The sequence below is a fragment of the Geosmithia morbida genome (genome assembly GCF_012550715.1).
Source record: "Geosmithia morbida isolate 1262 chromosome Unknown scaffold_5, whole genome shotgun sequence".
NCBI classification, from domain to species: Eukaryota; Fungi; Ascomycota; class Sordariomycetes; order Hypocreales; family Bionectriaceae; genus Geosmithia; species Geosmithia morbida.
In genome coordinates this window covers 814,849-828,582 of record NW_023336192.1, presented here as the reverse complement: position 1 = coordinate 828,582, position 13,734 = coordinate 814,849, and the positions used below count along the sequence as shown (strand labels likewise).

Here is a 13,734-nt window from a genome sequence, read left to right as displayed (position 1 = left end):
GCTCTCATTACTTGGGCAGTAGCGGTTATATATCACAATACAGACTCCCCACGTAATATTGTTACTCAATGAGGTGTTGCCTCGACAGGTAGAGGGAATGAGAGAGAACGAGAGATCTCCGAATGAGATACCTTAATCGACGAGAACCGGGTTGTGCTGACTTTGTTCAGCACGGGTGGTGGGAAGGGGGTGAGACTTTCTACGTCGGCACTCATACCAATAATCATCTTGTCACGAACCCCAGTCGCGTAGCTGGGTCATCGCGTGGATGGGCATACAAGAGTTGGAGGGAGGGGAGAAAAATGAGAGCAGAAGGTAAGGGTAAATGAGGCTCCCAGTGTCGAATATAACAAAGTGATGAATGAATTACACAGGGGGGATATTCAAGGGACCAGGGCTGTGCGACATCTCTAAAAGACAGGATTTCTTTACCGTACGTACGTCGTCGTTGGTGATTACTGGTCAATCCTTGGTAAAAGCCGTGTACGGAGTAGCCAGATTGACGCTGTGCAGACGTACAAGGGTGTTTGTCAGGTAGCAGGTGGACAATAGTTTCCAAGGTAGATATAAAGTATATTCTATCTCAGCGTGTATGAAAAGGGCGGTTAAATAAGTGTGGGAAATGTTAGGAAGCAACATCGTAGAGACCTGGCGGTTAGCTCCGCCCCCATGCACTGGTAGCAGTATGGGGCGCTTCCATCTCTGGCTCGAGGCCGGTGGCTGCTTCATTGCTATTGACTGGCGCTGCAGCTTTCCCCCCGAAAAACACTTGTCTTCGGGGGGGCGTATGAGTGAGTTACGGCCCTGTGTGCAGCACTGAAAGTGATAAACAGCGTATAGTGAACTAGGAGCGAGCGAGGCCAGAGAAGTAGGTACGAGTACTCTACTCCGTAGAGACCAAGGCCGTTTCCTACCCACGCATTTACGGCGTACTGGTCCGGCACCTGGGGGACCCTGGGTCCCACGTCCATGGGCCACGGCTCCCCAGCCAGAGAGCCCCAGGCCCATCCAATTCATCCATCCTTCCACTCTCTTCTTCTTCTTCTCCCTCCTTCACTCATCCCATCCTCATATGCTTCCCCATGCGCTCGGCCAGCTTTCCTCTCACCTGGCCAGTCCCTTTTTTCATTTTTTTTTCACACTCGTCGTCACTTGCTCTCTTGAGCCCGTGCCGGCTCACTGACTTTCTTGCTAATTTCTTCCCTATATTCTCTCTCCCTTGTATACGCGCCGATCTCGACTGACACTGACCTCGCCCGGGCATGCATCTCTACATGATTTGCTTCATCTCACACTCACACACCTAAACCTTTTCTCCTCTTCTCCCCCCCGAATTACCTTTTCCTGTTTCTCTTCCCCTTTCACATGGTGCAACCTGGTGTGAGTCTTTGCCCTATCCTCCATTCTCACCTTTTTTATTTTATCCATCTATACGGTTTTTTTTCTGTTTTTTTTCCCACCCCCACCACACCTTGAGTCGCATCTTGTTTTGCCAGATACACGGCACTACTCTCGGTTTCTGACATAGCCGGCAGGACTCGTCACGGGCCACCCAACCAGACATGGAGTCGGCTGGTGATCCCTCAACAGCAGCAACAGCCACTGCGGCATCGTCGGTTACGGCGCATGCTGCGGACAAGGAGGTCAACTCGGAAACTGCTTCGGCCCCCTATGGGACCCGCTCGCGTAATCGCACGGGCAGCTTTCGCCCAAACTACGCCGAGGATAAAGACTACGATGTCGACGTGTATGATTTCGATCACGACAAGTCTCACGGCGACAAAAAGAAAGGTTCGCGACAGTCGGTAGCAGCCGCCGCCACCCAAGCCGACAGCGGTCCTCAAACCAGCTCTGGTTCCAGCTCTCGCAAGGCTGCCGGCGATGCCACTAAGCAGGCAGCATCGCAGAACGGCTCCAAAGAGCACACGCCTTCTGTCGCTGCGACTCCATCTCACACGACAAACGGTGCCGTGACGCAGCAACAGCCGTCAAGGAAGCGCAAGGCAGCAGCGGCGGCGCAGCACGCCAACGGCAATGCCGCCTCGTTGTCGACTAAACGAGCCGCGCCGGGGTCGTCAAATACGACGTCTTCATCTTCGGCGTGGACAGGCTCAAACATTCTCACATTCACTAACTGCGGTGCGCGACCGCAGAATGGGCGCCTGGTTGCCGATGATGGGACTGTGCTGGAGGCGAATGGTACGTACATGTTGGCAGTGTGGCCTGCACACCCTTTTCCCGAGATCCACGGCCCACACGAGGGTAATTTCAGTGACACCGACTCCCCCCCCTCCTCCCTCAAAAAATGCTTAGTATGAGAAGGCTTGGCAGCACGCAAGCCATATTGGCTGTGAGATTGACTGGGCACACAAACTCATCGCACTCACGTATATGCAAAAATGCAGCACTATTTGCGGGAGGGGAAGAGGAGCCTTGATAATGCACTTGTGTGCGTGTGTGAGTTCTTGCTGACACGGTCGCTGCAGATCATGTGTACCTCGTGTGCGAACCACCTGGTGAACCCTATTACCTTGGGCGCATCATGGAATTTCTGCATCAGAAAAACGACGCGTCTAATCCTGTTGATGCAATACGCATTAATTGGTTTTACCGGCCCAGGGATATTGGGCGCAAGGTGCACGATACGCGAGTCGTGTTCGCTACCATGCACTCCGACGTCAGTCCCCTGACAGCCCTGCGAGGCAAGTGTCAGGTCCGCCACCGCGTCGAGGTTGGCAATATGGAAGAGTACCGTCGCACACCCGACAGCTTCTGGTTCGAAAAGTTGTACGATCGTTACATTCAAAAAAATTATGACCTTATCCCGACGTCGAGCATCGTCAATGTTCCCGAAAAAGTTAAGAAGGTGCTGGACGAGCGCTGGAAGTTCGTACTAGTCGAGCAGGGGCGTGGCAAAGAGCTCACTAGCGCCGTTAAGCTTTGCAAGAGGTGCAGCGGCTACTGTGCCAGGTACGTTGTCCTTTTTTTGTCCATAATTTTTTGCCCTTCCTTTTGTACCCCACCCTTACCAATTTTGGTGTGGTTCCCACCGGAAAACCCCCGGTCGGGGTACGTTTGTTTGATTCGCACTCCGGCCTGCCTTTGACTGCTGCCACAATGTCAGCAGTATTACCGCAGTTGGCCCGTGGCGAGCCACATCCTCCCCCCCCCCTCGAAGGCAGAGAGCACTATACTGACGATGAGACGGCGACAGCAATGACTCGGTTGACTGTGCCGTTTGTCAACACACATATCACATGAACTGTGTCCGGCCTCCTCTGCTCAAGAAACCGTCCCGAGGATTTGCATGGTCGTGTGCCGCCTGCAGCCGCGCCCAGGAGCGTAAGCTCGAGGCCCGTCATACACCTGGTCAGAATGGCGGCGTCGACGCCGAGGAGGAAGACTTCCTGGAGGAGGAAGAGGAGGACGCGAATGTTGCCGATACTAGCCGCTCCACCCCGGAAGACGACAAAGATGCCCCCCACCAGGGCACCGCCGAGCAGGTCTACAACGCCAGCTTGTGGCCGTGGCGATATTTGGGCATGCACTGTAAGCCGGAGGATGCCCTCGATTACGACGACCGCATCTACCCTCGTGCGAGCACGCGCATCGGCCCGCGTCATCAGGCTGCTGTTCTTCCCTGGCCTGGACAACCTGTCCAATACGTGAAGCCACCTGAGAAGAAAAAGGGCAAGAGGGACAGGGACGCCAGAGCTGCCGAGGAGGCCGCGGCGTTGGAGCTTTACCCCGATGGGAAGAGGCCTAAATGGGTGCAGGATATGCCTCCAGGCTACGTGGCCCGCGGCGAGGACACCATCGACGCGAACGATCCTAATGCTACATCGACTCTCCTGTGGAAGCCCCCCACCTCCGAGGATACCGCTCGTGACGTGACCGAGTTTGTAACCAAGTCTAGGGATCTAGCCAAGGGCTTGGGGCTGCCGGAACGATCGACCAACATCCAGGATGTGGCGCTGCGGTCCGCCTTCCTCAAGGGCTACGACACGAAAAAGGCCAAGGAAGCCCTCTTAGCAACCGAAAGGGCACAGTTCAAGGAGCCAGCGCCGACCCCGGCAGAGCTGAAGAAGTTCGAAGAGGCCGTTGTCAAGTATGGCTCTGAACTCACCCTCGTTACAAGGCACGTCAAGACCATGAAGCCCGGCCAGATTACCCGATTCTACTACACCTGGAAGAAGACGGAGCGAGGCACGTCCGTGCGGAGCAGTCACGCGAGCAGCAAGGGCAAGAAGCAGGCCAAGCGTGCAGAGGAAGCAGCCTCAAAGGTCACCGACGACGTTGCAGACGACGACGACGACTCGGCCTTTGACTCGGGCAAGGCCGTCGACAAGAAGAGAGCCTTCATGTGCCAGTTTTGTTCGGGTACCACGTCACGGAGATGGCGCCGGGCGCCCAACGCCATGCCCGGACTTGTCAACGAGAACGGTGTCAAGGCCTCCACCAAGGACAAGGGAAACCAATACGTTGTGGCTCTGTGCACGCGATGCGCTGAGCTCTGGCGGCGATATGCCATCCGTTGGGAAGACATTGACGAGATCGCCAAGAAGGTTGCCCAGGCCGGCAGCAAGTCCTACAAGAGGAAGCAGGATGAAGAACTACTCAAGGAGCTCCAGGCCGCCAACGAGAGGGGTCTGCTGACACCGGACGAACCAGAGAGCCCCACGCCCGCTCCAGCGGCCAGCAGCGCACATGAGCCACCTCGAAAGAAGCTCAAGGGTGCAGAGAAGACCGACAAGGCTGAGAAATCTGAGAAGGCTGAGAAGGCTGAGAAGACTGAGAAGGCTGAGAAGACTGAGAAGGTTGAGAAGGCTGAGAAGACCGAGAAGGCCGAGAAGACTGACAAGGTCGAGAAGGAGGTGGAGCTAGACGTGGGCAGCGGCTCTCCTCCCGCGGCACCCGCACCCAAGAAGAAGGAGAAGGAGAAGGTGTCAGAAGTTTCGGCTATTCCCGCGCAGCCCAAGCCTCGAACGCTGCCCTGCGCCGTCTGCTTGCAGATGGACCCCATGACAGATCATGTCTCTTGTCGGGAATGCCGCCTCACGGTCCACCGCTCCTGCTACGGCATCATCGACAGCCGCAGTTCGGGTAAGAAATGGACGTGCGATATGTGTGCTAATGACAAGAACCCCCAGGTCTCTACGGTAAGCCATTTCTACTGCTTCAGGAAGCCCTCTCGCAGTTTGCTGATCAAATCAACAGAATTATAAATGCGTCCTCTGCACCGTGGAGCACACAGACCAAGAGCTGATAGAGCAGCCGAAGCTCACGCACCACAAGAAGAAGATGTCGGACAAGGATCGCGAGCGGGAGCGGCTAGAAGTTCACCAGGCTCGCAAGGCGTTGGAGCTCTACCGCAAGAGGCAGGAGGAGCTGAACCGGCCCCTCACTCCGCGCGAGCCACTGAAGCGCACGGCTGACAGCAACTGGGTCCACGTTACCTGCGCCGTCTTCACGGCCGAGGTCCAATTCGGAAATGCCAAGGCACTGGAGCCATCGGAGGGTATCCCGTCCATCCCCAGGCCCCATTACGACCAAATTTGCCGTGGATGCAACCGCCTTGGAGGACCGTGCATTACTTGCCTCGGCTGCGATGCTTCGTGTAAGAGCCCATGCGTATATGACTCAGGAGGTGTGCATGCTGACATGAGATCAACCGACAATAGTCCATGTTGAATGCGCTCGCAGGAATGAGCATATTCTTGCGTTCGAAATCATCCCGGTCAAGAGCTCGCGCAGGGATCAGGTCCACACTGTCACTTTCAAGAACGAGAGCGGCTTGATGGCTCCCCGTCTCTGGTGCAAGGACCACGTGCCGGCCAAGACGGTTCTGCACCACATGCACGACCGTATGGGGGACAATGGCGGCCTCAGCGCACTCCAACTCTACGTCCAGAACTACAAGCAGGCGGACCTCACACTAACGGGAACGATGCGCAAGGCTAACCTTATGTCTCTGGCGGCTAAGACGTCTGGCACGACCCTCCGCAGATTCTCGACCACGGCGACCACCGCCGTGGCCAACGGAGGTGGTACGACGCAGGCCAAGAATGGCGATGTCGGGGAGCACTCCTCCCCGGGCGCCGCTGCCCGCTCCGGAAACAAGGTGTGCGTTCGCTGCGGTGTCGACGTCAGCCCGCAGTGGTGGTGCATAGACAATGCCGTGAATGCCTCTACGCCCAGTCTCTTTCAGGGGATACTGGCGGCGGCGGCCAGGGAGGAGAGCAAGAAACCTGCATCGCCGAGGAAGTACCAGTGTCACAAGTGCCATACTTCATGGCTCCCCAAGAAGCTCTCGCCGAAGCCCCACCAGCATGTCCACCGACCCTCATGGCCTCCTCATGACCTTTCTTCTCGCTCACGACTGCCCCACTCAGGCACGGTGGCTACGCCGACCCCAACCATGAGGAGTCCCGAACGCCCCGTGGCCCTTGAACCCCAGCGAGACGTTCGCCAGCCGCATCACGCCTGGCCTCAACCTCAACCGCCGCTCATCCACTCTGTGGTGCAGACATCACAGGCACCACATACACCGGCAAATGGGGGCCCGCGACCCCCGACAGGTACTCACAGCTTCTCACCCCCGCCGAGACCGCCGTCATCGATACATGGGTCGCACATGCCGGCATACGGTGACTGGTCGTCACGCCCGGGAAGCCAGCAGGGCTCGCCGCCCCGGTTTTTGAACGGCGGACTGCCAACCCTCCCCAACAGCTCGTCGTCTCTGAGCACTCTGTCGCCGCTACGGCCTCCGAACCTCTCAGGAGCGCCGCCACCGCCGCCACCGCTGAGCCATCCGCAGAGCCATCCGCACCACCCGGTGAGTTTGTTGAACGGCATGCCCCCGTCGTCATCGCCTCGCCTCGGGCTCGGGCCGGCGGCACCGCCTCCGCCATCGACGGGCTATCCGACGCCGTACCACTCAGCTCCTCCGCTAGCTTCTCATCACGGGCTGAGCAACGGTGCCCCGCACCAGAGGCATGATCCGTATGGCCGTCCTGGCCTCCCGCCGCAAAGGCCATCATTCTCGGGCGCTCACGGTAGCCCTCTGGGAACCAGGGCCGGACTCCCGCCGCCGCACGAGACCTCTTCGGTGTCTCCAGTACTGAGCGTGTCGCGCCACAGCAACGACAGCCGGCCAGCTAGCGGGGCAAGTGCGAACCCGTCGCTGAGAAACTTGCTATCATAGGTTGTCACCTCTGATCAATGTGACGCGGATAAGAAGCTGCTACCTTTCTTTTGGTTTTTCTACCTCTTTCTTCTTTTGCCCTTGTGTCCAGAACTCTATTATACAATACCATTTCCAGTGGATACAACATACACACGATACACGGCGTGTCTGGGGGAGAACCCCGGTGGACACGACAAAAAAAAGACGAACGAAAAGGGGCGTTTTGGAAGCAGTGAGTTGCGCTACGGGTTCACATGTCAATCTTGTTTCTTTTCTGTTTTGTTTTCATCTCTATTTTCTTGTCCTTTTATTTCTCTTCTTCTTTTTTCCCCCCGGTTTTGGGCGGGGGACGGGGGGGGGGGGGGTTTGGCATATCATACATACTACCCCTATAAGTGGTCTTTTAGGCACGAGGTTGAAACGGATGATTTTATTGTTATTACTAGTAATACTCCGTAGTATTCAGTTGGAAGTAACTGGGGGTCATCACGCTTGCTGTACTCGCACAAGCTTGGGTGAAGTATGGGAAGGAATGGTAGAAATAGACGAGAAAGGTATTAATACACTTACTTGACCGATAATATTTTGTGCTTGTTTTTTCGGCATGTACCTACAAGACTGCAGTATTACTATAATACTCCGGAGTCGAGTCCATTTCTCTATGAGCATTGAATAATACTGAGCAGAAGCGCTATGTGGCTGATATATGGCTTGACCAACTAGCAATACGGTAACTAGTACTGCGTAAGATGTGGCGCATTCCTCTCGGTGTTAACGGCCGGGGTATTCCGGACCAAGCACGCAAACCCACGTCACTGAAGTAAAGCTGGCAGTGCGGCTAACAGAAGTACATGCGCTGCCGTACTAGTAGTAATACAGTACCTGTGGCTGTAGTGACGTACCTGTAGTACCTCCCGTACTCCTAGTTGGAGGAGAGCTCCATTGGACTGTCAGGAGTTATTGAAACGTCGTTGCTGTGCTGACAACGCCTACGCCTCTCATCCTTTGAACCCGACACGACAACAACGACGGTCGCAACCGCAAAGGCACATCAGCTGATCTCCTCCCTACCAACGAACATACAGGCACGCAGAACGAACGCCGTATACGACGGATAGATCCCTTGGCTTCCAACCGCCAACTGCGACGAAGGAAACGCGCACACCACACACACACATACATACACACAAACAAAACATACCCCCCCCCCCTTCTCCCAACCTCATCATGGCGCAGCTCATCCTCGACCTATTCTACTCGATAGGAAACTGCCTGAATTGTTTCCCGGGATCGCCAACCCTCAAGATCAATTCGCGCAGTTTCAAGATTCTGCGACTTCTAGGCGAGGTGAGCACACATAACATCAAGAAAAAGACGAGAGAGAGAGAAAGAAGAGGAAAAAGGAAAATAAAAGAAGGAAAGAAAGAAAGAAGAGTAGAGAAGAGAGAGAGAGAGAAAAGAGAGAGAATGCGGCTTTGACTGACAAGAGAGAGAGAGAGGGAGAGAGAGATGGGGGCATTTATAGGGCGGCTTCTCCTACGTATACCTAGTGGAAGACACGACGACGCACCAGCTTTTCGCGCTGAAGAAGATCCGATGCCCGTTCGGCGCCGAGTCGGTGCAGCAGGCCATGCGTGAGGTGGACGCGTACCGTCTCTTCGACCACATCCCAACCATCATCTCGGCCGTGGACCACAGCGTCGCGACCGAGAGGGGTGGCGACGAGGCCACCAAGACGGTATACGTCCTGCTGCCCTACTACCGACGGGGCAACCTCCAGGACATGATAAACGCAAACCTAGTAAACCACGACAGGTTCCCCGAGCGCAGGCTCATGGTGCTTTTCTTGGGCGTGTGTAAGGCCCTCAGGGCTATGCACGAGTATAAGCCCCCGGTGGAGCGAATGGAGACAGGCCGCGAAGATGACGATCCCGGCGCTGGCGCTGGCGCTGGTGGCCGCGCCGGTGCCGGTGCCTCCGGCGCCTCGTCTAGGGGCGAGAGGAGGGCAGATGATGAGGATGAGGGGGAGCAAGGGAGACCTCTCATGGAAGGGGAGAATCACGTCAACCAGGGTCGCTCCAAGGTTCGATCGTACGCGCACCGTGATATCAAGCCTGGTATGTTTTTTTCTCTCTATCACTCTTCTTATAAATTCCCCCTCCGATTATAGGACTGACACCTCCTCCCCTCACCCTCCCCCCCCCCCAAAAAAAAAGGCAACATTATGATTGACGATTCTGGCACCACCCCTATCCTCATGGACCTCGGGTCCGTGGCCCCCTCCCCCATCCCCGTCACTTCGCAGTCCATGGCCCTCCAGATCCAGGACACGGCAGCTGAGCACTCGACCATGCCCTACCGCGCCCCGGAACTCTTCGACGTGCGCACAGGCGCCGTGATCGACACAAAGACGGACATCTGGTCCATGGGGTGCACCCTGTACGCCTGCCTCGTCGGCAAGTCCCCCTTCGAGATGAGGTCTGACGAGACCGGTGGCACCCTGAGCCTGTGCGTCCTGGGCGGTGACTGGAGGTTCCCCGACGAGGGCCCCCAGGGCGTCAGGCGCACGGGCAGCATGCGCCACCAAGGCCAGCAGGCCGCCGCCGCCGCCGCCGCCCCCCTTGCTACCATCAGTGAGCCTATCCGCGACGTCGTCAGGGCTTGTCTCAAGGTCGAGCCAGCTGAGAGGCCTGACATCAACCAGCTTATTGCTTCGGTCGAGGCCGTCATCGAGCAGCTCCCCGAGGACGGGGAGTAAAAGACGTTCGACAAGGGGGCAGCCTTGTTTTTTCCCTCCTTGTCCTCTCGAATTTATTTACACCTCTGTGAGGGTTCTGCCTCCCTCACGGTAGCATGGCCTTGTGCCTGTACAAAGTTTCTTGTGTTCAATTCTTTTAGGATTTCACTACTAGGTAGGCATTGGCGTTCTGAGGAAATGACTAGTTTTTTTTGTTTCAATAGTAAGAACCACGCATGTATACTCATTTTTCCATTGCACAACGTATCATTCCTAGTAACATTTCCCGCAATCAAAACCAAAAGTAATCAACAATCTGTTGGGCTTTTCATCCTCCCTAAGATAGGATAGGATGCTTACACCTCCAGCTTGAAAGTTGCCACCTCAAATGGCCGGAGCTTGATGGAGATCTTGCCATCCTTCACGTGCACCTCTTCTAGCTCATCCTCCAGTATGTTGACCTTCGCTGCGCGCTTCACATCGAACTGGGACTGGATGGTACCCCGACTGTGGCCGCCTAGAGACTCGTAGACGCGCACGATGATGTTGCGGCCCGAATTGGTGCGCATGCGCCGATCCTCACCGCTACTGCTGCTGATGTCCTCATCGTCGTGCGCACGTTTGATGACGTCCAGTATCAGAGAGTTAGATTCGTCTTGGTTGACTAAATGGATAGGGCACGATGAGTTGCTGGCAAGGGCAGCCTCAGATCCCGAGCACAGCTTGAGCGGGTTGTTAAAGGCATACGCCGCCCTGACCGTCTCCGACGAGAGGGGGCCTTTGTGCGGGAGGATGGCCCAGCGGATCGAGTGATGGCCCATGTCAGCGTGGGCGTTGGGGGCCTTGGGCGCCCGCAGAAGCGACAGACGCATCATCTTACCGGCCGTGGCGAAGCCATACTTGCTATCATTGAGGATGGACACGCCGTAGTTATGCTCTGACAGGTCGGCAAACTTGTGGCAGCATACCTCGAACTTGGCCATGTCCCAGCTTGTGTTGTAGTGTGTGGGCCGCTTCGTGATGCTGTATGCGGTCTCGTACGATGCCTCAGTGTTGACAATGTCGACGGGGAACTCGACCTTGAGGAACTTGCAGTCCTCGTGCCATTCTACCTCGGCGGCGCAGTCAATCTGTGCTGATTGTCTCTTGAAAGAGGCTGACAGCGTGATGTACGACTTTAGAGAACTCTTTTTGCTGATGGAAATGTCCGTCACCAAGGTGACCTTGTGCGGCTTCTGCTCGTAGATCTTGGTAGACCCGTACTTGAGCTGTCGCTTGGTGTCGAGGTGGTATACCTCGACATCCCATGCTTGCCAGTATAAAGGGATGTCGTCAAAGATAACAAACTTGTTGGCTTCACCGCCGGCCTCGATCACCTCACGCTCGTTGGCACGGTCATAAATCGACGTGATGATACCCTTTCTCACGACAACTCGAAGCTGATCATTCTCCAGAACAAACTCTTCATCGGCTGTCTTCTGGACGGTGACTGCTGGGCTGTCCTGCTGACGGAAGCTCCTCAGAGGGAGCACATTGCCGTCGCCGCAGGCAACGCGGACATCTGTGTCGGAAACCTCGACAAGCTCCTTGCGATGCCAGGGAAGTGTGTTGAGCACGACGGGACATGCGGAGGACTCCGAATTAGCTGTAGAGACGCCAAGGAAGGCATACAGCTCCTTTAGGAGTGTAGCGCCCTTCTTGAAAACATATGCATAAAGCTATACATAGCCTTCTGGTTAGCGTCTCTAAACTTCTCCTTTGTCTCCCGGGGAGAGAAACCTTACCTTGTCTGAGTCATCGTAGCACATTTCGATGCAGCTCCCAGGCAAACAGTCGTGGAACTGGCATAGTAGCACAGCTTCCCACATGCTGTCAATAACGTCAGTGGGGTACTTGTACGAGCCCGAGGTTACTGAAGCCACAGTGGCAAGCTGTTCAATGTCTCTAAGCATGACCTCGGCCTTGCGGTTGTTGAGCTTGTTGTTAGCCTGCGTCGTGTATGTGCCACGGTGGAGCTCAAAGTACAGCTCGCCATGCCATGTCGGAAACTCTGCAGCCTTGGGTGCAAGGCGGTCAAAGAAGTCGTCGACAGTGTGTCCGAGCTTCACTTTGGGAATTCCCCCAACTGTGTTGCTGATGCCTGCACAACGTCGCAGCTTCTCAAACTGCTGCCAGGTCGGTCCACCGCCGCCGTCACCCTTTCCGAAAAGAAGCAGCGAAGAGCTGTCGGTCCTCATAGTCTTGTGCTGCGTGATACTCCGTTTTATATCGCCAAAGTTTGCTTCAGCAGTGTACGTCTCGGACGGTGGCATATGGCATATGACCTGGCTTCCATCGGGGCTCACCCACATGAAGGTGGTGTGGGGGAAGCTGTTGATGTTGTTCCAGCTGAGCTTCTGTGTCATGAAGCGGTCCATACCGGCCAGTCGTGAGAGCTGCGGGATCTGACTTGAATAACCGAATGTGTCCGGCAACCAAAAGGTCCGGCAGCGAAATCCAAACTCCCTCTCAAACAGACGCTGGCCGTAGAAAAACTGACGGGATAGAGACTCTCCGCTGGGCATGTTTGTATCGTGTTCAACCCAGCTGCCACCAATGGGAATGAACTGGCCTTCCTCGACCTTGGTCTTGACGCGATCAAAAGTAGCTGGGTAGTACTGCTTAAGCCACTTGAACTGCTGGGCCTGGGAGCATGCAAACGTAGCCTCGGGGTATCTCTCCATTAGGTCACACTGGTTAGACCACGAGCGCACTACCTTACGCTTGGTCTCAGCCCAGGGCCACAACCAGCAGGTGTCGATGTGACAATTGCCTATTCCGAAGACGACAGGGTCTTTTCCAGTCTCGTACACGCGGTGGGAGTCGATATCCGGACCAAGGATCTCCTGGGCAATTTTCCGGCACTCCAGAATGGATTCTTGGTTGTCGACCTGGAAGGTATTGATGACCTTCATGGCAACAGAGAGCGCTTGGTTTTGCTCGGCCGAGTTCTCGGGCAGCTCACGAGCAGCGTCCCCCAGCTCCCACATGTCAAAGTGCAGCATGCGGGCCTGGAAATTGACAGACACAATGTTGACCTTACTAAGGGTGTAATACTTGTTAGGGTCAGGAGGCGCGATGCTTCCCTGGCCAGAGGGTGCATTGCCAAACATGCCGTTGCAGGCCATCTCGATGTAGATGGTGTGCTCCTTCCCATCGCGAAACTCCTTGGGAATTACCCATTCGACTCGCTCGCCGCCACCCGTCAGGCCGTGGAGGGGCACTCCTTTGTCGGTCCAAATGAGGCCTTCGTTGTTGGCATCCCAGTGGAGTTCGAGCAATTCGTCCTTGGCAATATCCGAAGGGATCTTCAGAATCACTTTAAACCAGTGGGTTGACCAAGACGGACCAAACGAGGCGCCGACGTGGGTCTCTTTGAACTCATGAGATGTAGCCTCCTTGAAGCTCGGACGTTCCTGGCCGGGTGCGTCCCAAACAAAGAGCTGGACATGGGGTTTGCCAGAGTACGAAGCATTGTGTAGGTTTCTATGAATCACATTAGCATGATGCAATTCCCGAAATTCTGGTTGTAGTCTGCTTGAACGTGTCGGTGTACGTACGCTAGAAGGTTGACCTTTTCGTACTGGCCTGCTTTGTAGAATGGTTCGATGCGACCTTTGAGAATGCTGGCCTTGGGAACACCAACGGGCTTGTCGGCAAAGCGAGGGTATGTATATCCACCAGTCGAGTGGTGGCAGCCTCCACCCATATTGATCGTATTGCCTGGATAGGCTTGCCTGAAGCTGTACTATACGAATGTGAGGGGTTGGGA

General features: G+C 55.6%; 3 protein-coding genes across 3 annotated transcripts; 2 read left to right on the top strand and 1 right to left on the bottom strand.

Annotated features, from left to right (window-relative positions):
- Nucleotides 1-1,562: 1,562 nt before the first annotated feature.
- On the top strand, nt 1,563-7,204 carry GMORB2_6257 (BAH protein; the record flags this gene model as incomplete). Its single annotated transcript, XM_035468227.1, has 5 exons — nt 1,563-2,199; nt 2,487-2,970; nt 3,329-5,159; nt 5,218-5,615; nt 5,704-7,204. 5 exons carry the CDS (start codon nt 1,563-1,565, stop codon nt 7,202-7,204), a joined length of 4,851 nt encoding a protein of 1,616 aa, XP_035322208.1.
- Nucleotides 7,205-8,413: 1,209 nt separating this feature from the next.
- On the top strand, nt 8,414-9,944 carry GMORB2_6256 (uncharacterized protein; the record flags this gene model as incomplete). The annotated part of the gene is made up of 3 exons (XM_035468226.1): nt 8,414-8,533; nt 8,712-9,303; nt 9,403-9,944. The coding sequence occupies 3 exons, from the start codon at nt 8,414-8,416 to the stop codon at nt 9,942-9,944; spliced, it is 1,254 nt and encodes a 417-aa protein (XP_035322207.1).
- A 335-nt stretch (nt 9,945-10,279) lies between these two features.
- GMORB2_6255 (alpha-mannosidase) lies at nt 10,280-13,671 on the bottom strand (the record flags this gene model as incomplete). The annotated part of the gene is made up of 3 exons (XM_035468225.1): nt 10,280-11,641; nt 11,708-13,448; nt 13,523-13,671. 3 exons carry the CDS (start codon nt 13,669-13,671, stop codon nt 10,280-10,282), a joined length of 3,252 nt encoding a protein of 1,083 aa, XP_035322206.1.
- Between the last annotated feature and the right edge of the window lie 63 nt (nt 13,672-13,734).